At 50.1% G+C, this 22,654-nt stretch overlaps 2 protein-coding genes across 2 annotated transcripts in view; one reads left to right on the forward strand and one right to left on the reverse strand.

Annotated features, from left to right (window-relative positions):
* Positions 1–631: 631 nt before the first annotated feature.
* NKX1-1 (NK1 homeobox 1) lies at positions 632–5,517 on the forward strand (the record flags this gene model as incomplete). Its single annotated transcript, XM_081999745.1, has 2 exons — positions 632–1,049; positions 4,706–5,517. The coding sequence occupies 2 exons, from the start codon at positions 632–634 to the stop codon at positions 5,515–5,517; spliced, it is 1,230 nt and encodes a 409-aa protein (XP_081855871.1).
* A 13,157-nt stretch (positions 5,518–18,674) lies between these two features.
* The window catches only part of UVSSA (UV stimulated scaffold protein A), a gene marked incomplete at its 5' end in the record, with an annotated part of 56,493 nt that continues 52,513 nt past the window's right edge, over positions 18,675–22,654 (reverse strand). Inside the window, one exon of the mRNA XM_081999466.1 lies at positions 18,675–18,788. Coding sequence (XP_081855592.1) covers positions 18,695–18,788 — 94 coding nt within the window. The 3' untranslated portion in view covers positions 18,675–18,694. The remainder of the gene's footprint in view (positions 18,789–22,654) is intronic.

The raw sequence follows: 22,654 nt of genomic DNA on the forward strand, positions 1-22,654 counted from the left end.
TCAGGGATGGGAGACCTTAAGTTCCCAGTTCCTGTGTGTAATATCTTCTTTCTATTGATCCCGCAATTATTTAAAAGAAAGCGTCATCTCCTCCCACTTCGCCAAATAAGGCTATTTAGATGCTTTCCAGATGAGCGGAGGTGTGCTGAAACGGAGCTGACAGCCAAGTATATCACAGCCAACGCCATCCTTCATTCGCTCCCCCCCCGCCGCTGCCCCGCTCCCCCGGCACACGCTTCCACCCCGTCTCTCCTCCAGTGATGAAGATTACAGACCATTACGGGCAAGGGATTAATTTGTAGCCAATTACGATCCGGTGCTAAATATGAAGGCATAAATAAGATACAGCCTTGCCTCAGTTGTGTATGCGTGCGAGGGGGCAGGAGGAGGGGGCAGGAGGAGGGGGCAGGAGTGCCTGGGCAGCCAGCTGAGGAGGAGGAAGGATGAGGAGGAGGAAGGAGCAGCCGAGCGGAGGCTCTGAGCCCAGCATCGCCCCGTGACTCCCGGCCGGCCCCGGGGAGCCGAGGGCAGCGGCGGGAGGAGTTTCCCGCTCAACTTCGGCGGAGGAAGGCGGGAGGGGAGGGGGGGGTGGGGGGAGAAGCCGCTGCCGAGGGGGGCTCCGCCGGGAGTCATGAATGCTAGCAGGGACAAGGGCGGTGACATCCCCGCCGCCGCGGTGGCAGCCCCCGCAGCCGCGGCTGGCCTCGGCGGGGAGGGGATGGACAGCCATGGGGAGCTGCCGCTCTACTCCTGCCCTGGAAACAGGGACAGGCAAGGGGACAACCGGAGCAACACCCCCGGACAAGAGGGGGCAGCGGCCGCCCTGCCCGCCGTGCACAGAACCACCTCCTTCTCCGTGCTCGACATCCTGGACCCTAACAAATTCAACAGCAAACGGCGGCAGTGCGCGGGCTTGTACAAAGCGGGGGGGGCCGAGCTGGCGCTGGGGGCGGAGGAAAAGCCCCAGGACTCAGGGACGGAGCTGCCCGCCGCGCAAAAGGCGCTCGCCGAAGACTTCGACAGGTGCAAGAAGTCCGCGGACCTGATCAGTAAGTAGGTCTGGGGGCTCGGAGCCCCACGGCGTGGGGAGGGGGAGGGCTCGCGGGGAAGAGGCTTTCACGCTTTTTAAGACTATCGTTCCCCCGCCGGCAGGCTGGGGAGCCGCGGCGCGGGGGCAGCCGGCTCCCGGGGCGCGGCAAGGGCTCCCCGCGCTGCCGCCGCTGCTGGATGTGGAGAGGTGGGAAAGTGGGTCCGGCTGTGGGGCGGAGGGACGGGGGCATCTCCCCGCTCCGGGCCGGGCCTGGCGGCGTGCCCCCGGGGATCGGTACTGGCCGGGCCCCGCTCCCTGCCCTCGTCCCGGGGAGCTCGGCTGGGGACACCCGGGGCAGGATGGAGGGATCCCGCCATCCTCTTCCTGCTCCCTGGGCTCTCAGCTCCGGCTCTTCCAGCTGAAGCTTCAGAGGGCCGGAGCTGCGGCCCCGGGGATGCCAAACCCGAGCCCCCCGACTCTCCCCAGGCCCTTCGACCCCCGTGAACCTTCTCCCAGCCCCGCTCGCCCGTCCCTGCCCCCCGCAGCCGGCCGCGCCTCGCTCTGGGCGACAGATTCAATTTTCTCTCTCCCCTTGGCTTTTTTTTTTCAGGACAAATCAGACTAATTGTGACAAAATGCTGGTTATCTCTGGAAAAACAATTAAATTCCTTCGATTACATTTAAGGTAAAATGTGCTTAGCAGCGTAAAGAGGCTGGATAATGGGGGAAATCGCCCCAGAGTGGCATGTAGGACTGCCTGGATCGATATCCTATTATCGAATTGTGCATATCTCTTTCAAGCACCTTGCAAACTCTTCCCTAACATCTAAATTATAGGGTCAAAATTCGGATAATTACTCGATTAAAACCTATTACACTTATTAGGGCTCGCTATCGACCGGGAATTGCATTCGACCCGAGCGCTAGATTGCTTTTTCTTTCTGGGTCCAAATCTCCCAACTTTCTCACCTCTAAACGCCGCGACTCTGGGGAGATCGCAGCATTTCGGGGAAAAGATGGCACTGCTGAAAAATATCTGTCGCTGTTTTGTGTCCTGAGAGGGGAGAGAGGAGCGGGCGAGGCTGGCGAGCGGCGGGGGATGAACTTCTTGGATAGGGAAAAATAATTTCTCTGTGTCTGGGGCGGGAGCGGAGGACTCGGAGCTCTCTAATCCCCCCATAGCAGGACTTTCAATTAAAATTAGGCAGTAAAAGAGGTTTGGAATCTGCTCCAGCCCGAGCTTTTTACAACAGACGCATTTTTTAATCGCTAAAGCGAAAGCAGGAACGGGGCATTAATAGAAATTCGAAAAGAGATTTAATTTCTTTAAGCAGTACGTAGCTGGGATAATTATTCGTCTAAACTCATCTGACTTTCGTCGTACTAAATAGATCTGGGCAAACAGAAAGACTGACGAAGTCAGACCATCGCTGATCTCACACTCTTACCTCCAGACAAGGAGAAACTCGGCTCTCGCTTCTCTAAAAATAAGTGTATTTGGAAGCCTCAGGGCGCGGTGGGCTTTGCCTGCTGAGGGGTCTCCCGGGGCGGGTCCCACCGCCTTAATGCTGTGGCGACAGGCACGAACGGGCCTGGGACCGCTCGAAAATCACGACATTTAATTCCTCTCTTTCCCTGTGGTAATTAGTATTAGCTAAAGCAGGAGAAGTGTTCCGAAAAGTACCAACACGCAGAAAACGCGAAGGCTTTCCGGCGAAAGGAGAGCGACCGCGGCGCTTGTCACACAGCGCTCGCAAAACTCATTTAATGTTAAAAATAACCGTTAAAACTCCGTATTAAATTAACATTTACCATCTTTCAGAAACCAAACCGTAAGTCTAGCGTCTGCCTCCTTCGCCGACGGTCTTTGCGCTGCACTCAAAAGAAAATTTTAGTTGAGCTACGGCTGGGATTTCCTAAAGTTTACGGGGGGGGGGAAACACAAAACAACAGAAACACAAAGAAAGAGCTCTAAAATCCCAACTACAGGTTCCCTGACCAGTATGGGGGAGCGAGGGGTGCTGTGCTCAGCCCCCGGAGCTGCCCCGCAGCCGTAGCTACAGGCGCTTTTTATAAGTTTTTGTTGCAGAATTTCCGCACGGCAGTTTCTAAGAGGTTCTACCGGCTGCGGGACGCCAGTCCGCGGGCGCGGGGAGACACGGACCGGCTTTGGGCATGGGAGCGGCGGCGATCGCTCTCGCTTTCTCTGCGCCCACCCGACCTGGAAAGCGCTGGAAAGGGCTCTTGATGAACCCCGAGTTATTAAGGGATATTTTCCGGGTGAAGAGGGTTACAATAAACTTCTCTGCCCCATTCTCCCCTAGTGAGCCAGCCGTATCCGATGCTGCACGAAATCAGTTCGTTGAATAAAACATTGTTGTTTTTTTTTTAACACCCCTTAATCTTATCTGCAGGCTTTGGGGTGTCCGGCTTTAGGGTATGGACCAGGTTTGAGGTGCAATAGAGTGTTCAGGGAGGGGGGGAATTAAGACCGACCGGAGTACGCAGGGGGTAAGGGTGACAGAGTCACTTGCCATTTGCAAATCTCGTGTAACCAAGTGAGAGGTGCCCTTGGTGGGGGGGGCGAGCGGAGGGAAGTTTAGGAGTGTCTGAAAGCAACAGCTAAAAAGCGAGAGCGTTGCTGGGGCTCGCCTGCCCCCGGTGCCCCTCACAAGCCCCGTCCCTCCGGCGGGGGTTTGTCCCCCCGGAGGGGTCCGAGCCCCGCTGAGGGTAGGGAGGGGAGCCGGCTCCCTGGGAAAGGGCGTTTCCTTTCAGGTTTCATCGTGACAGAGCCCTCGGCAGCAGTCCGGTAGCCTTAAATATCGGCTAATTACCCTGTTCTCCGACGGAGACCCGTTAATTGGAGTGTAATATAAACCCAAATAAATTAAATGACCGTTAACCAGTTTGTACATTACACAAAATGAGTTTAATTAGGTTTGTATCTGCTCTGCTAATCAATACAAGTATTTACTCCTCTTTAATACTACCGTCTCGGGAAGTGACAAGAGGTCAAACCAGGCGGAGAAAGGGTTAAAAACGCCAGAGCAGAAGCCGGGGCAGCTTCTCGCTGCTGGAAGTATTAAAAATGTGACACCTTTGCTGCTGCCCGCTTCCGAGGGGCCTCGGCCCCGGCGGGGGACCTCGGCATTCCCCATTGCCTGCCCAAAGGCCTGCCCGGCCGCCGAGGGTTTTTTGGGGGGCAGGGGGTGTCCCCGTGTCCGTGTGTGCCCGTGTCCGTGTCCCCTGCCCCGGCCACGTCTCGCTGCCAGCTCTTGCCGAAGCGGGGTAGCTCGGTTGGGGCAGCGCTGGCAGAGGCGCCCCAGGAGGGGCGGCCCTTTCCCGGCCCCGGGGCTGCGGCCTCGCTCCCAGGGGCTCGTCCCGGAGGCGGCTCCGAGCCTGGTCCCGGCCGCTCCGGGACACCTCCCCGCCTCCCTCCCGGCCGGAGGAACGGTGGTCCCCGAGCAGACGGGGCAGGGCGGCCCCGCTCCGCGAGCCCCCGCGCCTTGTCCCCGCGGCAGCGGGGGTGCCGGGCGGGTGAATCCCAGCAACGGCCGGGCCGGCTTCTCCCCGCTGACCCCACCCGGGGGGCCGCCGCACCGGAGGGGGCCGGGGGACCGGGCGGGGGGCTGGATCCGGCGGCGAGGCCTAATGGCGGCTGTCGGTTGTCCGCAGAAGACGGCGAGCTCTACAAGGCCGAGGAGTGCGACCTCGACTGCAGCAGCCGGCCGAGCCGCAGCCCCGACAGCGAGCTGCCGGACGACGAGGAGCTATGCGGCGAGGAGAGCAGCAGCGGCAGCAGCACCGGCGGCAGCAGCACCGGCCCCGGCCCGGCGGCGCCCGGCGAGGCTCCGCCGGGCCTCCTCCACGCCGAGGCGGCCCCGCCGGGCGGCGTCCCGCCGCCGCCGCCCCCCCCGCCGCCCCAGCAGCCGGCGGGCGGCGGGGCGCAGCCGGGCCCGCAGGCCAAGCCCAAGAGGAAGCGGACGGGCTCGGACTCCAAGTCGGGGAAGCCGCGGCGGGCGCGGACGGCCTTCACCTACGAGCAGCTGGTGGCGCTGGAGAACAAGTTCAAGTCCACGCGGTACCTGTCGGTCTGCGAGCGCCTCAACCTGGCGCTCTCCCTCAGCCTCACCGAGACGCAGGTGAAGATCTGGTTCCAGAACCGACGCACCAAGTGGAAGAAGCAGAACCCGGGGGCCGACACCAGCGCACCCACCGGCGGCGGCGGCGGTGGCGGCGGCGGGGCGGGGGCGGGGGCCGGGCTGGGCGGCGGGGCGCTGCCGGGGGGGCTCAGCCCCCTCAGCCACTCGCCGCCCATGGGCAACCCGCTCGCCATGCACGGCCCCGGCGGCTACGCCGGGCACCCCGCCGGGGGGCTGGTCTGCGCCGCCCAGCTGCCCTTCCTGCCCAGCCCCGCCGTGCTCTCGCCCTTCGTCCTGGGCTCGCAGACTTACGGCGCCCCGGCTTTCTACGCCCCCCACCTATAAGCCCGACGCCCCTTCTTCTCCTTCTTCTTCCTCCTCCTCCTCACCCCCTGCGGGCGGCTCCAGCGCCCGCAATCGTTTCTACGACCCTTTTTATACGCGATGTGTCCGGACTGCGCTTCTGCGGGGAGGAGGAAAACCTCCCTCCCCCGTGTACATACAAGTAGCTGTAAATCATCGTTACCTGTGTTTTTATTTCCACCGTCCCTCGTTGCTGTGTGGGTTTGATTTTTATTTTTTTAAATTATTATTTTGGCTTCGTTTTTATTCCGGTCTGGCCACTCGTAAAAGACTTCTTAGAAAAAAAAAAAAAAAGATTAAGTACCCATTTGACTCTCAGGGTAAAATAGAGAACTATCGGTCCTGTCCCTCGACATCGCTGAGGCGACGACGTGTCGCTCCCTCCCGTGACCTCACGGTGATGATGGTTATTTTTTACACACGTCGGTCTCCAACAGAAGCCAAACCGGGACGAGCCGCTGCGGACACGCGGGGACGGCGCGGCGGGGGCGGCGGCGGGGGCGCGGGGTTGGTTTTTTACGTTAATCATTTCTGTATATTTCTGGTTGTTACAAAAAGAAAAAAAGTTTTAACTTTATAATTAATGTATGAGGTCTGGGAGTAACGAGCAAGAGATGATATAGAAAGCACTTTGTTTGCTAAACACTTTAAATCAATCAATAAACTTGAAGGAAACGGCGGCTTTCCGTAGCGCTCCGTCCCTGGTTTTCGGCTGAATTTTTGTAAAAGAAGTTTCCTCTGGAAAACGCCCGGCTCATGAGACGTCGGGCGGGATGTCTTGCACCGTCCTTTTTTCGTTTCGTTTACTCTGAGAGCGTATTTCTTACACGCAGATTAACTTAATTCTTCTGGTACGATAGAGGGTATCTCCCTTCTTCGTTCCCTTGTTTGCATTTTCTTAATTGGCTTTGCCGATTGCTGTTGTGCAGTAGTAAGAACAAAGACCAAAAAAAAAAATTTATTTTTTTCGTCGTAGCGAATCCGAGATCCCTCCTGTGTTTCCGCAAATGGGGAGTCCGGTATTTTGGATTTATGTAAATTTAATAAATCGGCTCTTTCACTCCGATCCCGCCACTGTAAAAAAAATAAAGCCATCTTTCCATCGCCTTTCCGCTGATTACTTTTAAACTAGTATCAAAGTCGGTCTTTCATAATCCTTACTATATGATTTTTTTTTCTTAATTTCAAAGAAAAAGTCTATAGCCGCTGTGACCATCCCGAGCTGGCGACCGCTGTCACATCAGTTTCCAGCCTGAAGCCAAAATGACGCTTTTATCTCGCTTCCACACTCCCAGTGTGAACCCAAAGTTCACGCAGGGCAGAGCTCTTTCTTTCCACTAGTTTTTGGTGGGTTTGTTTGTTATTGTTGGTGCTCGGTTTTGGGTTTTTCGTCCTTTTTTTTTCCCCCAGCCCAGAAATTTGACGACTGCCTTCCTAGGGACAATTTTAAGTAACCAGCATTTTCCGAAGCGATTTTGGGGAGCAAAGAGAAAGGGCGAGCGTCTCCCCCTCCCCCTCACCACCGTGGGGCCGGCTGCGGTACCCGCTGCCCCCCTCCCCCCCCCCCCCCCCGCGGTTCCTTCCTCCTGGTCCCCCTCCGTGTGGTCCCCAGCCTGGGACAAATCCGGCAGCTGCAGAGATGTGGGGTGCCATGGGGCAGAGGCATTGCCCACGCCCAGGTGCCCCACAGCCGCGTTCCCCTCCTGCACCCCCACTGGAGCAATACAAAACGTTCCAACCCTCCCGTGGAAAGAAAATCTTGCAGGTGAGTGGGGCCGGCTCCACGGCACAGACCCCCGCATTGCCGGGTGGGTGCCAGAGCACGGCAGCCCACGGGGAGTGAGCACCCCAGCTCCGCTCCGGGTACACGTCTCCCCTCATTCAGCAGCGTGCAAGTGCCAGAAGTCTTGGCCCAGACTCATTTGCATCTGTGAAAATCAGAACTTTTACGATAAAAGACGTTCTCGAGTAAATTTTTAGGGAAAACATTACAAGTCTTGCTTGGAGTACAGCTCTCCACAGCTTTTACTGGTAAGAGAAAACCAGCTAAACTGGGAAACTCAGGAGACTCTTCCACACCATAAAACTAACCCATTGCTGACCAGGTTTGAGAAGGTGCTACTACAGTCGAACTGTTAGCTCAGATGGGACACGACCCAGCGTAATTCTTAAGCTCTTTCACTGCTTGACAGATCTGTCAAGCCCTGTCTACACACCGGGATCTCCAAACAATTCCCCCAGGTGGAAAATGATCCAACTCCAACAGGGAGCTGCTCAGAGCTTTGGAGAAGATGATTTTCCAGTTAGCATCCTGCCAGGGAAACCTGTTCATGTGAGTATTATCACACCCAGCTGTTGGATGAAGGAGCCGGCCAGCCTGAGATTCCTTGTCATTAAACTCGATTTAACAAGGCTCCTCACATTTTATAGCAGTGCTGAAAACAGAGCCGCAGGTATCTTTCTCAGCATAGTTTAGGAAGTCGTCATTGATAATCCTTGCTCGAACGCCTCGTCCAGAGGTCTGATCTCATCGAAGTCCAGAGCAAAGCTGCAGAGCCCCAGCTCGGGTGCGCGTCTCCCGCGCAGCGCGGACGGCGCGGCAGCGCAGAGCACGCCGTTCTCTCGAGTCAGGGGACGCTGCCCCTGCGCAGAGGCCGTTCCCACAGCAGCACCAAAGAGCTCTCTCAGGCGACGCTCCCTGGACCACGGCTCTGCAGCCGGTTCGTGGCGTTGGACCAGCCTGTGTGCGAGAAGCTTGAGGAGATCAGCACGGGGCAGTTGTTGAGACCCCCCCCGGCCTGAATGCTCAGCAGCCAGCGGGCTAAAGCTAAACGCTCCCGCCGCCGCCTGAATGGCCCAGCTCCGTCATCCGTGTTCCTGCCTGTTAATACGCCGGCTCTCTAAGAGAACGAAACAGGTTACGGGCTCCGTGCGGCAATCTCAGGTCCTCGTGCCAAGGGGATCCCACTAGATAGTCATAAATGGTCCCAAAAGCTCCCATACTGGCCCCCCAGCAAGGCCCAAAAGCTGATTCCCATACCGTACCTACCTGGTGTACCTCCTGCACCGCAGGTGGTGGTCTGGGAGCTTTCTGGAGGGGTGCAGCAGCTTGTTTGCAGTGAGTCTTCAATGAGAAGCAGAGACCCCGGTACAGCGGGAGTGGAATCTACTGACTGTGGGAAAGATGATTGTGACACGAGCAGGAGGCGTTTGCTCTGCTTCATTCTGTGAGTTAATTTTTTTTTTTTTAATTACTTCATTATTCATTCATAAAATTTAGCGTTAGGGGATTCAGAATGCGGAACACATTCAAGAGGACATTTAGCAAAGCATTTGCCAGGGGACAAATTCTCATCTCAGATACACTGAGCAGCGCAGTCGGCCTCTGATTCATTATTTTCAAGTGACATCTTTGGCACGTACCAAGGAAGATCTGGGGCATCAGCATATTTTTGAACTAATTCCCGTGAAGTCAATGTTAAATCCAAGGGTGCAAGCCTGTATTAGTGAGAAATGACTCAGATATTAACTGCATCTTACCATTGTTCACTGTTTGACTGAATGAGGTAAAGAGAGAAGGAAACTGCATCTATTTTACTTCAAATATTTCAACTTGCACTGAACAAGTTTCAGTTGTTCACGTTCACTGAATAAATAGCAGTAAAATGTTTTATAATTGAAATAACAGAAAGAAACACATAAATATGACAGGTACATTTCCAGTGATTGGGAGATAACTGAAAATATTCTGAAATATTCTGTGTCATTGCTTTCACACAAGAGTCAATGATGTTATACCAGAACATTGGAAATTAGTGCTCTGTATTATCATCACCCCCTCCCAAATTGCTTGGTCTTATTTCCAGTTGAGCAGGGAACACGTGTTCAGTTTTTTAGATGAATTCTTAGGGTTTTTTCACACGTATTGTAGACCTTCTGTTTCAGACTGAGCTCACAGTCCTGTTCTTACGTGTTTCTAATCTTATACTACATATGCAAAATGTTAAAAATAAAGCTTTGTCTGTATGAACTTATACCCATTTCCCAAAAATACATCATGACATCTACTTATAGTCTGCTGTATTGCCAAATATCCGTTAACTCCTTCATTACATGTATAAAATCGTTCTGCTCAAACATAGATTTATCTAAATACTCAAAGGAACATTATTTTACCATGTCGGGGCAGTTCTGGTCTTCAGGGTCTGTCTCAAAGAGTAAGCAAGCAAATACGGTTGTCGTAGAGCCTTTCTTAAAAGCAAATAAAACAAAGATTATATATGATACTGGAAGATTTGCGCAACTGTGGGAGGTAAGTCGAGGCACAGACGAAGAGTGGACACTGAAGATGAAGGGGACAGGCAAGTAAACAGATGGGATCCTAATGGGTCTGTCTCTCAAAGCGGTTTTACATAAATCACATTCTTCTGTCTGGTGCATTTCTGTACACGTTTCTTTTCCCCCCCTGCCCATAGTGTCCCGCCCCACACACTCGCGTTACACAGCTGTCTCGGGGGGCAGAACGACACTTGTCGCGGTGAAAATAAGTACCCCGACGGTAAGAGCTCTTTCTGCTTGCCTGACGCTCTCTGGCAGGGATGCGAATTCATCGTACAGAATAAAGCTCCAAGCAGCTCGGGAGGTTATCACAGCATCGGGAAGCTGGAGCTGCTAAATCTGCAGTGCTCATTCGGGAGAAATCCTGTGGATGCTGGAAATCCTATGGCCGCACCCCGTATCCGTAGAGGAACACCAAGGACACAGAGGGAACTCGGGATCAGGACCCAAAATCTGGGTATGCAGGGTCAGGCAGTGTGACAAACAGCTGCTAAATCTGAGATATGATTTACTAATTTAATCTCACCATGTAACAATTCCTCAGCTAGCTAAAACTGTCACTCCACTCAGGGTGCTAGACTTTATTTTAAAATACGTCTTTTCTCTTTTCTTCCCTGTAATGTCACAAACCAGGAACATTTTACAATGACAATACAGGCGGGATGACACTGCAGCAAAGAACTGCAAGTCGCAGAAATGTTTATGTGGGGTGATGATTGACACAGTAAAGATTCACCCTGTTTGGTAAACTGCTGCTTTTTCAAGAGGAGGAGAATAAATCGACCAACCTCAGCACAAATACTTTGATTATTGCTCATTTTCTTTCCTTCTTTCTTTTTTTTTTTTTACAACCACAGACATACATCACAAGAACTTGCCCTGCACATAAAGGGGCCCTTTCCCATCTTCCCACCCTTAACACAGGTAGGGTGACAAGCTTTATTTCCTCTGCCTTGGCCCCCAGAGACTGCACGAGGGGAGGAGAAGCGCAGGAAGAAAGCACTTGGATGGGCTGCTTGTTGGTGGGGCTTCTTCAACCCCTTGTGTTGACGGAGAGCTTGTAGCACCGAGCTGCACTCTCTGCGACCTGTTAAATATGTTGAGATTCACAACTAAGAATGCTCTTTGGGACCTAAAGCACCAGCACTACGCCTTGTAGTGATGATTTTGAGAGAAATCTGCGTCTGCTTCGAACACGCTCTGCAGCACACCTGATCCCGCTCTATTTTGCCGCTTCTGCTTCAGCATCGGGGAAAATAAACACGCACGCACACGTGGAAGCAACATCTAATTTCAGCCCTAGGAAAAAAAAAAAGTGTTAGCCTTCATCTGCCAAAAATACTATTACAAAAATTCAAAGATATCCAAAAGCAATTTCCAAACAAGCAGAATCGTATATTGTATTTCCATATACCTTTTATAGTGCGCGAGGACAAGAGTGGCTCCCTAATGGCATTATAAATATAGCAAATTAATGGTGGATGCAATGCCAACACCTCGTCATTATGCAAATTGGAATGTCGGCAGAAATGGTTATCCAACAACCCCTTTCAAAGTAACCAGGCGCCTAATGCTGCTCATTACATCTAAACTAATTAGCACCACATTTAAACAATTTTAATAAGCTTTTTCCTTAACCCCTTGACAGAGGGGCTTCCTGATGCTAATGCATAAACGTTATGAGCCCTCAGCACAGGAGTGCTGGGCTTTCGCTCAGGGCAGCGAGAGGCAGAAAAGCAAGGGGAAGTCTACCCAGAAAGCCAAGTGATAACGTTGAAGTTACAGACGTTTAAGGATGAAGAAACAGATTGCACCGGAGCGAAGTCTAGTGCAGTGTGCCCAGGCTCTGGTGCAGCCCGTCAGCAGCACAAGCACCACCGTGCCCCGCTCCCGGTACCTCAGAGCCTGCCCCCAGCCCGCTCTCCGGGGCTGGTTCTACATTTAGGCTCTGTACTGCCCAGACCTAGCTAATAGGAGCGGCTCAACAAGGACGTGAATTACTTTCTCTACTCGATCAGCTATGAAGGAGAGGAAGAGGAGGGAAACATAAACTTGCAAACGTGAGTAACTACCAGCTCTCTCCTCTCCTTTTCCTTCAGGGGCAGCATGGCACCCCCGCAGCTGGAAGGGCAACGGCCTTGTCCCACGGGCCACGATTTGTCCAGCAGCCAGGCAGACCCAGCTCTCATCCGAATGCATTTTCCAGGGGATGTGCTAAGTTTTGGGACCTCTAGCATCAATCCCAGCTGAAGGGGTCACCAGTGCTGCTGGATGGAGAGGGTGTAGGCTGGTCTCAGTCTAGGTTGCTGCTCTGAGGCCTCAGCCTCTGTCAGGGCTTCCCACGCCATTTCCTAAGTCCTTCAGTTTCTGCAGAGGGTTTTGTAACAGAAAGGACCGTCACCACATCGAGGAGGGGTGCTCCTAGGGCTCGAATTTCTCTCACTTGCCTTTCACCATCTTTCTCTGTAATTCTCAGCCCACACCTTACCAGGCGTTCAAGGTCTGCACTGACACAGCACACCTGCATCACCTGGGGTCAGACTGCCGTGAAGCCAGCTAAGCAGTGAGGGATCTGACTGGGGTCTCCACCCTGAACACTCCAGCTGGTTGCAGGGGAACCCTATTTAGGTGGAGTCCCTTGCCTGAGCTGTGGTGTGGCGGCTACGCTTGGCTTTGTACCTTACTGACCCTCACCCCGACCTTGCTTTGCTGACTTGGCTCCAGACCTGCCTTTTATCTTGGTGGACTTTCAGGCAATTGCTGGCTCTGTTACTATTACCAAACTTGGGGTTTTTAGTTTGGGATGTGGGATGGTGCCCCTCGTCAATGGAGGCCATTGTCCCTTCCTGCCTTCACCTTCTGCTCCTGCCTTACCTCTCCCTGCCACCTAGTCTCTACCCCGTTTTTGCTTTCTCACCTTGCTCTGGACTTGACTTCCCCCCGCTGCACTTCCAGCGCTGTGGCATTTTCCTTGGGTACTGCTTGGGGCAGAACTTTTTCACATTTCCAGATGCAAATTCAAGTGTTAATTTTCACCCAGGAGCAGGATGTTGTTAATTGTTTTGAATTTATTTAAATGTAGCTGTCCCAGTGCATGCCAAAACACCTACCGGAGAGCAAGGTCTCCATATGTCTATCAGAATAACATCCTTCTCTCAGGCTTTGGTGTCCAAGAAGTCCTAAGGGCTGATCTTCTAGGTGGTGACAGTTGCTATGAAGGAGCTCTTTGAAAATAAGCTCCATGAAAATAAGCAGTGTTTTCAGTGCCAGGTGCCCAGGGAATGAGGATCCAGATCCAGCCCTCCCTTGCCCTAGGCTGGGGACCGTAATCTGTAACCCCTTACCTTCTGTCTAGTCTCCTACAGGAAGCACTTGTCCCTCCTCTGTGGCTCAGTTTCAGTTCCCACAGGAAAATGGGTGATGTGAACTGTCTCCTTCCAGTTTCCTTGCATTTAAGTCACCTTGGGCTTGGGCCATCTCCTAAGACAGGACATGGGACCGTTACCTCTTAGGCTGAGAAGGGATCCAGAACTCCACCTTGCCTGAACATGTGCTCCAGCATTATAGCTATTACGTGCACTTCAATTGCCACTGCCTATTTAAAAAGTGATTTTTTTAAAGGTATGCATCTGGTGGGTGTTAAGCACACATACATGCCAGACCAAGCCTTCTCAAGCGCTCAGACAACCCTTTCCCCGGGTGTCACTAGGCTTAAGCAAGAACTCTGGTCTAGGTGGGAAGGCCAGTGCAGCTCACGGTGTGTACAGACCCTTGGGCTGCAGGTTTGGACCTAGGCACCGCAGCCCTTTTTTGGGCCAGTTTGCAGAAGGTCCGTTTCTAGGCCTGTCTGCCCATCCATGGTCAGGCTATCCTGTAAAGGCACGACGTTTTCCTACGTGGTAGTATCGTTTCAAAAGGCATGGTTCTAAATGACCCATTTTCATCACTTAAGCACCGCTGTAACATCCGGATGTCCTTACCTTTTCCGATGCATAACCCTCGGAGACATTAATGTCGCCTTTGTGATTAAAACCACTAACGTGTTTCACAGCGCTGGATGAACTACCCACACAGTGGCACCAACGGCCAGGTATGTGCATGAGTGTTAGCAGACATAGCTCTCTGGGGGTCTCTAAACTCTTTTAATACATGCAGAATTAGGTGTTTGCTGGCTGGCTTCCTGAGATTCAACAGTTCTTGCTTCTGGCTAGCAGCTCCTTATGATTAGGATCATCCTTATTGTCCATTTCCACAGCCGCTGTAAGTGGAACAGGTTTATTTTTTATTTTTATTTCTTCCACAGAATAAATAAGTTTTTTTCCATAATGACCATTTTGAACTGATGCCCACAACCTGTTTTACACAGCATGGCGCATTGTCCATGCAGAGCCACTTACCAATTGTGTCTTCGTCTTGCTTCCAAAACAAAACCCAACAAAACCCAACAAGCCCCCAACCCAAAGAAATCTTTTAACATCATTTCTAAGAGCTTTTATGGGTTACAATTTTCTAATAGGAATCTTCAGCTGGACCTGGATGGCTAAAGCCAAGCCTAAAATAGGTTTAGAGAAAATGAAATTGCAAGGTATCATCATGCAAAAGATGAGTATGGATCGATTATCTTGTCTCAGTAACTTCAGAGGGGATGTGCTGAAGGATGGTTTTTATTCAGAAGCCCCGCTCACAAACTGCGTACCAAGGAGTTTATGTCGCTATGTGCCTTGTGCTAGAGGGCCAGGCCCTTCAGTCCAACTTTAAGCAGCCCAAAATCAATAAACGCTGGTGTTGGTTTCAGCTGGGATAAAGTTAATTTTCTTCATAGTATATGGGGCTGTGTTTTGGATTTGTGCTGGAAAAGTGTTGATAACACAGGGATGTTTTTGTTACTGCTGAGCAGCGCTGACATAGGGTCAAGGCCTTTTCTGCCTGTCGCTCCACCTCACCAGCGAGGCTGCTGGGTGTGCACAAGAAGCTGGGAGGGGACACGGCCGGGACAGCTGACCCCGACTGACCAGAGGGATATTCCATACCATATGGCGTCATGCTGAGCATATAAAGCTGGGGGAAGGAGGAGGAAAGGGAGGAAATTTGGAGTGATGGCGTCTGTCTTCCCAAGTAACTGTTGCACATGGTGCAGCCCTGCTTCCCTGGAGATGGCTGAAGCCCTGCCTGCCCATGGGGAGTGGGGAATGGATTCCTTGTTTTGCTTTGCTTGCGTGTGCAGCTTTTGCTTTACCTGTTAAACTGTCTTTATCTCAACCCATGAGTTTTCCCACTTTTACTCTTCCACTTGTCTCCCCCGTCCCACCGGCGGGGAGTAAGCAAGCGACTGCGGCGGGCTCAGCTGCCAGCTGGGGCAGTTCCACCACAACAATGTTATAGCCTCTTCCTTCCAGGTTTTTACTTCCCAGATGCAACTGTGCGCTCAAGTAAGAATAACCATGGCGAAGTCGCCGTTTTCAGTTCTTGTTTTACCACTGCAACAGCGCTAGTTATAAAAGGATGATTTAGATGCATCAGCACAGCTCACTCTTGCTCAAAGCCATCATGTTCTTTTAGGAATACAGCACATTCAAATCATATCCACTACCCCAGTAAGTAGAAGTACGTTACAGTACAACTGCAAAGGCACTTGAGTGAGTTACAAAGACAAAAATACACAGCAGAGATCATGTGAATGACATTTGTATTTCATTTTTTTCCCCAGAAGCCCTGAGGACAGGAATAGAAAAGTTCCAGTTTAGCAACTAAGACATTTGAAGAGCTAGTGAGCTCAGAGACCTCAAATTTGTAAGTTGCTGTAAGTAGTGACACATGAAGAGGTGTGATGTATCTAAAAAAAGTGTATTAATTTATTTTGAACTTAAATAGAAATCTTTTTAAGAGGCATGCTGGATCATTGGAGATAGATGCCTTTTTAAAAATTTTCCCCTGGCAGAGTTACAGAAATAAACCCAGGAAAAGGTTTTTTTTCCTTTTTTTTTTTTTTAAAACCCCAAATCCTCTGAATTATGTCTGACCAGGTCTAACGATTATGCTTACATGGCAACACTCAAGACCTGTTGTGTGTATGTATGCTGAGTTGGGGTGTAGAGAAATAATTTGATTAAATGAGGCAATAATTAACATGGGAGAGGAAGCATGGCTTCCCTCAGACACTGGATGATGGGAAGATGGGTGCTGGTAAGAGGCCAGGCTAGCATAAAGCAGTGCTACAGAGGATGTGTGTTCAACACATTCTCCTACGAAGAGTCAATGGTCTTTCCTGTTTCAAGGGAAAAAGAGGAAGAAAAAAAAAATCATATCCAACTGGGTATATTCCCCACCTGACAAGAAGAGTTCTTGCAACAAAACCAGAAAAAAATAAAAGTAGAAGAGCTTTCAAAAAGGTCATCGCTAACCTGGCCCAAAGTCCATGCACCTGTGTCCAAGTTAGCCATCTCCAAGTCTCTTGCTGGGAAACCTTAATTCTGCAAATTCTCTTTCTGCATGAAAGAGGCACTCTAGAAAATCACCTTTTTGCATGCATGTTTGTTTTTAATAAAGAAACAGGGAGAACATACAAATCACACGATAGGATCAGATTTAACTGGTAGATTGAACACTCAGGTCCAGACAGGAAGTTTCAGCTGACAATTCTAGCACTGATGTGACTGAGTAGCATCATAATGTAGCATTACTTAATAAGCACACTTTTTCTCAGAGATTTCTACCACTTCCCTTTCCAATCTCAGTCTTTGGGCTGGTTTGTTGTTGGTTTTGGTTTTTTTTTAATTTTACTAAAGGCTCTAAATGGGAACTCCATGGGGTAAAGTGCACCTACTGTTTGCTGGAAATTTTCTAGTGCCAACATCTCCTGTCCGCAGCAAAGAAGGGTTAAGTGCCACTACACAATATACATTCCCCACTCTTTTTACAGGGAGGAGAGAAAAACATCTTCAGTCTGTGCAGGCTCAAGAATCTCTGGAATAGTGGCACAATGACCTTTGTGGTTCTCTTGAATGTTCTTCTCCAAGATCAAACAGTTTCATTTAGGCTGTTCTGGGATCCCAGCATCCAACAATTTGTGTTACATTCAAAGCTGTGGCGTTTTGTTGTTGGTGGTTTCGTTTGTTTTCATGGTTTTTGTGTCTTTATCCTTAATAAGAAATAAAATCAGTTTAGCAGGTGATTCAGCTGACCTGGTCATGAACTTGATTTGTCCTTGTCTACACTTTCACTTGAAGCCTTCACTGCCAAATTAGCTGGACTGATAGTAGAAGTGGTTTTGCTTTCCAGTGCAGTAGGTATCTTTTGAAATTCTGTCCCCTTATTATTTTATTTCTGGTAGTTTAGAGGTACATCTTCTAAAAACCTGTGTTGAAGAGGAAAATGTCTTCCAAACTGCAGAGGTCTTGCAAGATAAACTATCAAGATTCAGCATTAATTGCTTTCTAAGCAGTACTCATGCAAGTCAAAAGGTATTTGGCAGAACAGTAAATTAGCTTTTGTCTGAGGTGGCCAGAAGCTACACTGAGGAGTTTAAATTTTCTCTCCTTTTTTAATTCTTACAATTTCCTGCTGCATGAGGAAATGCCTCCAAGAGGTGTGTGATTAAGTCAGTGCTGTAGAGAATCCATTCTACTTTGTATTCTGTATTTTACTGAAGACTTTCGTAGTTTACTTTGAAATTGGTTTTCAAACACTCTATCCGCCTTGATACTCTGGATTTCCTTCACCCATAAAGCTGTATGAAACCTCGGAGGAGCACAACTGGTCAATGTTTGGCTGAGTCTGCTTATGACTATAGCAGGTTTGGGAGATTTGGTTAAGCATCCAGCCAACAACAACAAACCACACTGGATCCAGCTGCTTGATCTCAGTGTGCCTGTTAACTCTCTGAAGTTACAGATGCCTGTGTTTGTATCTGGACCCTTAGATGTGCTCTCGGGTTTGAGACTGATTAGTTTTATCTGACTCAAGACAGGCAGTTCACTCCTACAGTATGCCACCTGAACAATTTTTAAAGCCTCATACTTTCACTTTGTACTGGAGCTTTTTGGTATCAGTTAAACTGCAGCACATTTTGCATATCTCTACAAACTTTCACAACAGGCTTCCCAGCTGTAGTTCTGAAAGATGCTGTGATACCATCTTGGGAAGACAAGCAGCACACCAGGACAACCTCTGTCCTTTCAGCTTCTGCACCAGTGTCACAGCTACCAAGTTTGAGTTAGTTTCTGGATTCAAACTCTACTGAAACCAAACTCTACTCCATTTGTTATCTGAAGGCATCAGTTGATTTGGATTTATTTTTTTTTAATGTGCACACAAGAGGTCTTTATAGGTACTGCAGAAGCCACTGTGCTGCTTGATTTGGTACGCTTTCTAGAACAGTAGGGTGAGCAAATACTCTGTGTGTTGCCATCTCTGGTAGAAATCTAATTGTTTCTAAGGCATCTTTTTTCTGAAGGCATGAAAGTGGAGGTAAATTACAACACACACGTTGGCAAAGGAAGTATAAATTACATGAGTCCCTGAGGAAAGAAAAAACCATGAAAACCTGAACATTTTATCCAGAATATGTACAAGTCATAAAACACACTCTATTTCAAGTACACTTCAAATAATTACCAACTTGTTAAGTGCATTCCATTCTATAGCACCACATCTTGGCCAAAATTAATGTTCATTATCAAATAAGTTAAAGTTGAAAACAATTTTAAAAGTTACCCCAGTAAAAATGTACCTAGCGCAGTATTTTAGTGTATATGAAGATCTGTGATAAAGGTTTTGTGCAATTGCACTCCTCAATCTTCTTTGCCCTTCATTTTTTTACAATTTAATTCAGTGCGTAGTTAAACTGGTTGGAAAACTTCTCGTGCTTTCTTTGGTCCACTCGGTTCATTGCTTTCACCACCCGTTTCATAGCACCTCTGAAACAACAAAAAATAATAAAATTACAGTTACATTGATTCTACACCATCTCAGAGAATGTTTATGAATGTTGGGGGGGGAATTGAACTATGATTAATCACTACCAGGCTTCTGAACACTGCACTGATGAGGCTGAACAAATTTGTCTTGTTAACTAATTAGCTGCAGCAACAAATACTTTAATTCAGCAATGATTTTATTAACAGGAGTAAACAAATTAAAGTCTTTCAGTTTAATGGCTGTGCATTCCACGCTCCTAGCATTATTTCTGATAGTCACACATACCAAGTTTGCTTTTCAAAAGCACCTCACTGCTCTCAGGGAAAGAATAACTACAAGTATCTAACAGGATCTAAAAAACCTAACATTCAGAAATCTTTTATGAAATCCAACCTGCAGAATCTAGAATGTTTTTGTGAGGGAAGGGCTTGCTGTTCAATTCATGTAACTATAACTCAGTTAGCAGCCTTCCTTTCACAGGTTACTAAAAACCCATTTCAACAGCTGTGGGCAGAGTAAGACTCTCTTTTATTCACACCAGCAGCATCCCCATTCCTGAGCAGCAGCTATTTAATCCACAAGCACAACACTAGTTTAGGAAGACATCAGAGATTATCATGTACCTCTATGCAGAGAGATAAATCACTGCTGCAGAACAGTTAAGTGCTGTCCTGGTTTCGGCTGGGATAGAGTTAATTTCCTTCCTAGCAGCAGGTACAGTGCTGTGGTTTGGATTTAGGATGAGAATAACGTTGATAACACCCTGACGTTTTAGTTGCTGCTAAGTAGTGCTTACACTAGCCAAGGACTTTTCAGCTTCTCATGCCCTGCCAGCGAGCAGCTGGGAGGGGGCACAGCCAGGACAGCTGACCCAGGCTGGCCAAGGGGGTATTCCATACCCTATGGCATCATGCTCAGTATATAAACTGGGGGGATTGGACCAGAGCACAGCACAGTGGGTACATCACTTGTTTTGTATATTTTATTATTATTATTCTTCCCTTCCTTTTCTGTCCTATTAAACCGCCTTTATCTCAACCCACGAGGTTTTTTTTCCCCCAACTTCTCTCCCCCATCCTGCTGAGGGGGGAGTGAGTGAGCGGCTCTGTGGTGCTTAGTTACCGGCTGGAGTTAAACCACAACAAGTGCTTATAGTTAGCACAGTCAGGACAGTATGTCCAATAGCTTACTCTTATATGAAGTGGAATAGGTTCTCTGCTACCTCACAATGGGCAAAGCATCTGAGCCTTCTGCAGTGCCTGCTGTGCTTGAAGGTGGCTCTAAAGTGTTCTTCAGATTCAAAAAGGAAATAAAGGAATGAACTCTGCAGCTCTTAAGCTTTCTGGTGCTCCTAAATCTGATGACCATTTGCCCCCATATTGCTGCTCTTTATTTGCTGCCGTTGTCTCCTCCCAGTAAAGATGGTGCGCAGAGACTTCTCTTCTTTTGGGAGCGATTGCTATGCTTTTGAATGGAGCGAGTGAAGACACTTGCATTTTTCTTCCCTCTTTCGAGTGAAGATCACACAGCTGAGATTTTGAGGGTGGGGAAAACGATGCCTAGACAGTCTGAATAGGAGCAGGAGATTCTCATAAAAGGCATAGAGAGCGCAGGCTTATATACTGTGCTGCATCCAGCTCTGGAGCCCTTGGCACAGGACAGACATGGACCTGCTGGAGCGGGGCCAGAGGAGGCCACAGCAATGCTCCGAGGGCTGGAACAGCTCTGCTGGGAGGACAGGCTGGGAGAGCTGGGGTTGTTCAGCCTGGAGCAGAGAAGGCTCCGGGGAGACCTTATTGCAGCTGCCAGGGCTTAAAGGGGGCTTGTAAGAAAGATGGGGACAGAATTCTCAGCAGGGCCTGTAGTGATAGCACAAGGGGTCATGGTTTTAAACTGAAAGATGGTAAATTTAGATATAAGGAAGAAATTCTTCACACTAAGGGTGATGAGGCACTGGCACAGGTTGCCCAGAGAGGTGGTAGATGCCCCATCCCTGGAAGTGTTCAAGTCCAGGTTGGATGGGGCTTTGAGCAACCTGGTCCACTGGAAGCTGTCCCTGCCCATAGCAGAGGGGTTGGAACTAGATGATCTTTAAGGTCCCTCCCAACACAAACCATTCTATGATTCTATGAGCCTTTAACTGGTAAGGCAGAGGAATGGGTTCATGATTCCAGAGGGGTGAGACAGCAAAAGAAAGGCAGTAGCAGAAGTCAAGAGAATGCTCTGTTGCATACATCTGCCCCCACAGGAACTTATGGTAGCAAGGACAAAATTAGAAAGGCAAAAGCCCAGCTAGAGCTCAGTCTGGTCACAGTCGGAAAGGATAATAAAAAATGTTTTTACAAATATATTACCAACAAAAAGAGAGGCAAGGAGAATCTCCATCCCCTACTGGATATGTCAGGGAACATTGTCTCCAAGGATGAGCAAAAGGCTGAGGTACTTAATGCCTTCTTTGCCTCAGTCTTTAATAGCCAGGCCAGGTATCTGCAGGGTATTCAGCCCCCTGAGCTGGAAGATGGGGATGGAGAGCACAATGTACTCCTCATAATCCAGAAGGAAGCAGTCAAGGACATGTTAAACCACCTGGACACCCACAAGTCTATGGGGCCTGATGGGATCCACCCGAGAGTACTGAGAGAGCTGGCGAAGGAGCTTGCCAAGCCACTCTCCATCATTTATCAGCAGTCCTGGTTAACAGGGGAGGTCCCAGAAGGCTGGAGGCTTGCCAATGTGACGCCCATCTACAACAAAGGCCGGAAGGAGGATCCTGGGAACTACAGGCCTGTCAGCCTGACCTCTGTACCGGGGAAGATTATGGAGCGGTTGGTCTTGAGAGTGCTCACAGGGCATCTGCAGGACAACCAAGGGATCAGGCCCAGCCAGCATGGGTTCCTGAAAGGCAGGTCCTGATTGACCAACCTGATCTCCTTCCATGACCAGGTGACCCGCTTAGTGGATGAGGGAAAGGCTGTGGATGTTGTCTACCTGGACTTTAGTAAAGCCTTTGACAGCGTCTCCCACAGCATTCTCCTGGAGAAACTGGCGGCTCGTGGCTTAGACAGGTTTACTCTTCGCTGGGTGAGGAACTGGCTGGATGGCCGAGCCCAGAGAGTTGTGGTGAACGGCGTTAAACCCGGCTGGCGGCCGGTCACAAGCGGTGTTCCCCAGGGCTCGGTTCTGGAGCTGGTCTTGTTCAATATCTTTATAGATGACCTGGATGAGGGGATCAAGTGCTCCCTCAGTAAGTTTGCAGATGACACCAAGTTGGGTGGGAGTGTTGATCTGCTGGAGGGTAGGAGGGCTCTGCAGAGGGATCTGGACAGGCTGGATAGATGGGCTGAGGTCAACTGTATGAGGTTTAGTAAGGCCAAGTGCAGGGTCCTGCACTTTGGCCACAACAACCCCCTGCAACGCTACAGGCTTGGGGAGGAGTGGCTGGAGAGCTGCCCCGTGGAAAGGGACCTGGGGGTGCTGGTTGACAGCTGGCTGAATATGAGCCAGCAGTGTGCCCAGGTGGCCAAGAAGGCCAACAGTGTCCTGGCCTGTATCAGAAATAGTGTGGCCAGCAGGAGCAGGGAAGTGATTGTGCCCCTGTACTCGGCACTGGTGAGGCCGCACCTTGAATACTGTGTTCAGTTTTGGGCCCCTCACTACAAGAAGGATGCTGAGGTGCTGGAGCGTGTTCAGAGGAGGGCAACAAAGCTGGTGAGGGGGCTGGAGCACAAATCTTATGAGGAGCGGCTGAGGGAACTGGGGGTGTTCAGCCTGGAGAAGAGGAGGCTGAGGGGAGACCTTGTTGCTCTCTTACAACTATCTGAAAGGGGGTTGTGGTGAGGTGGGTGTTGGCCTCTTCTCCCAAGTA

This window comes from Phaethon aethereus, assembly GCF_964289735.1.
Source record: "Phaethon aethereus genome assembly, chromosome: 4".
Classification (NCBI taxonomy): domain Eukaryota; kingdom Metazoa; phylum Chordata; class Aves; order Phaethontiformes; family Phaethontidae; genus Phaethon; species Phaethon aethereus.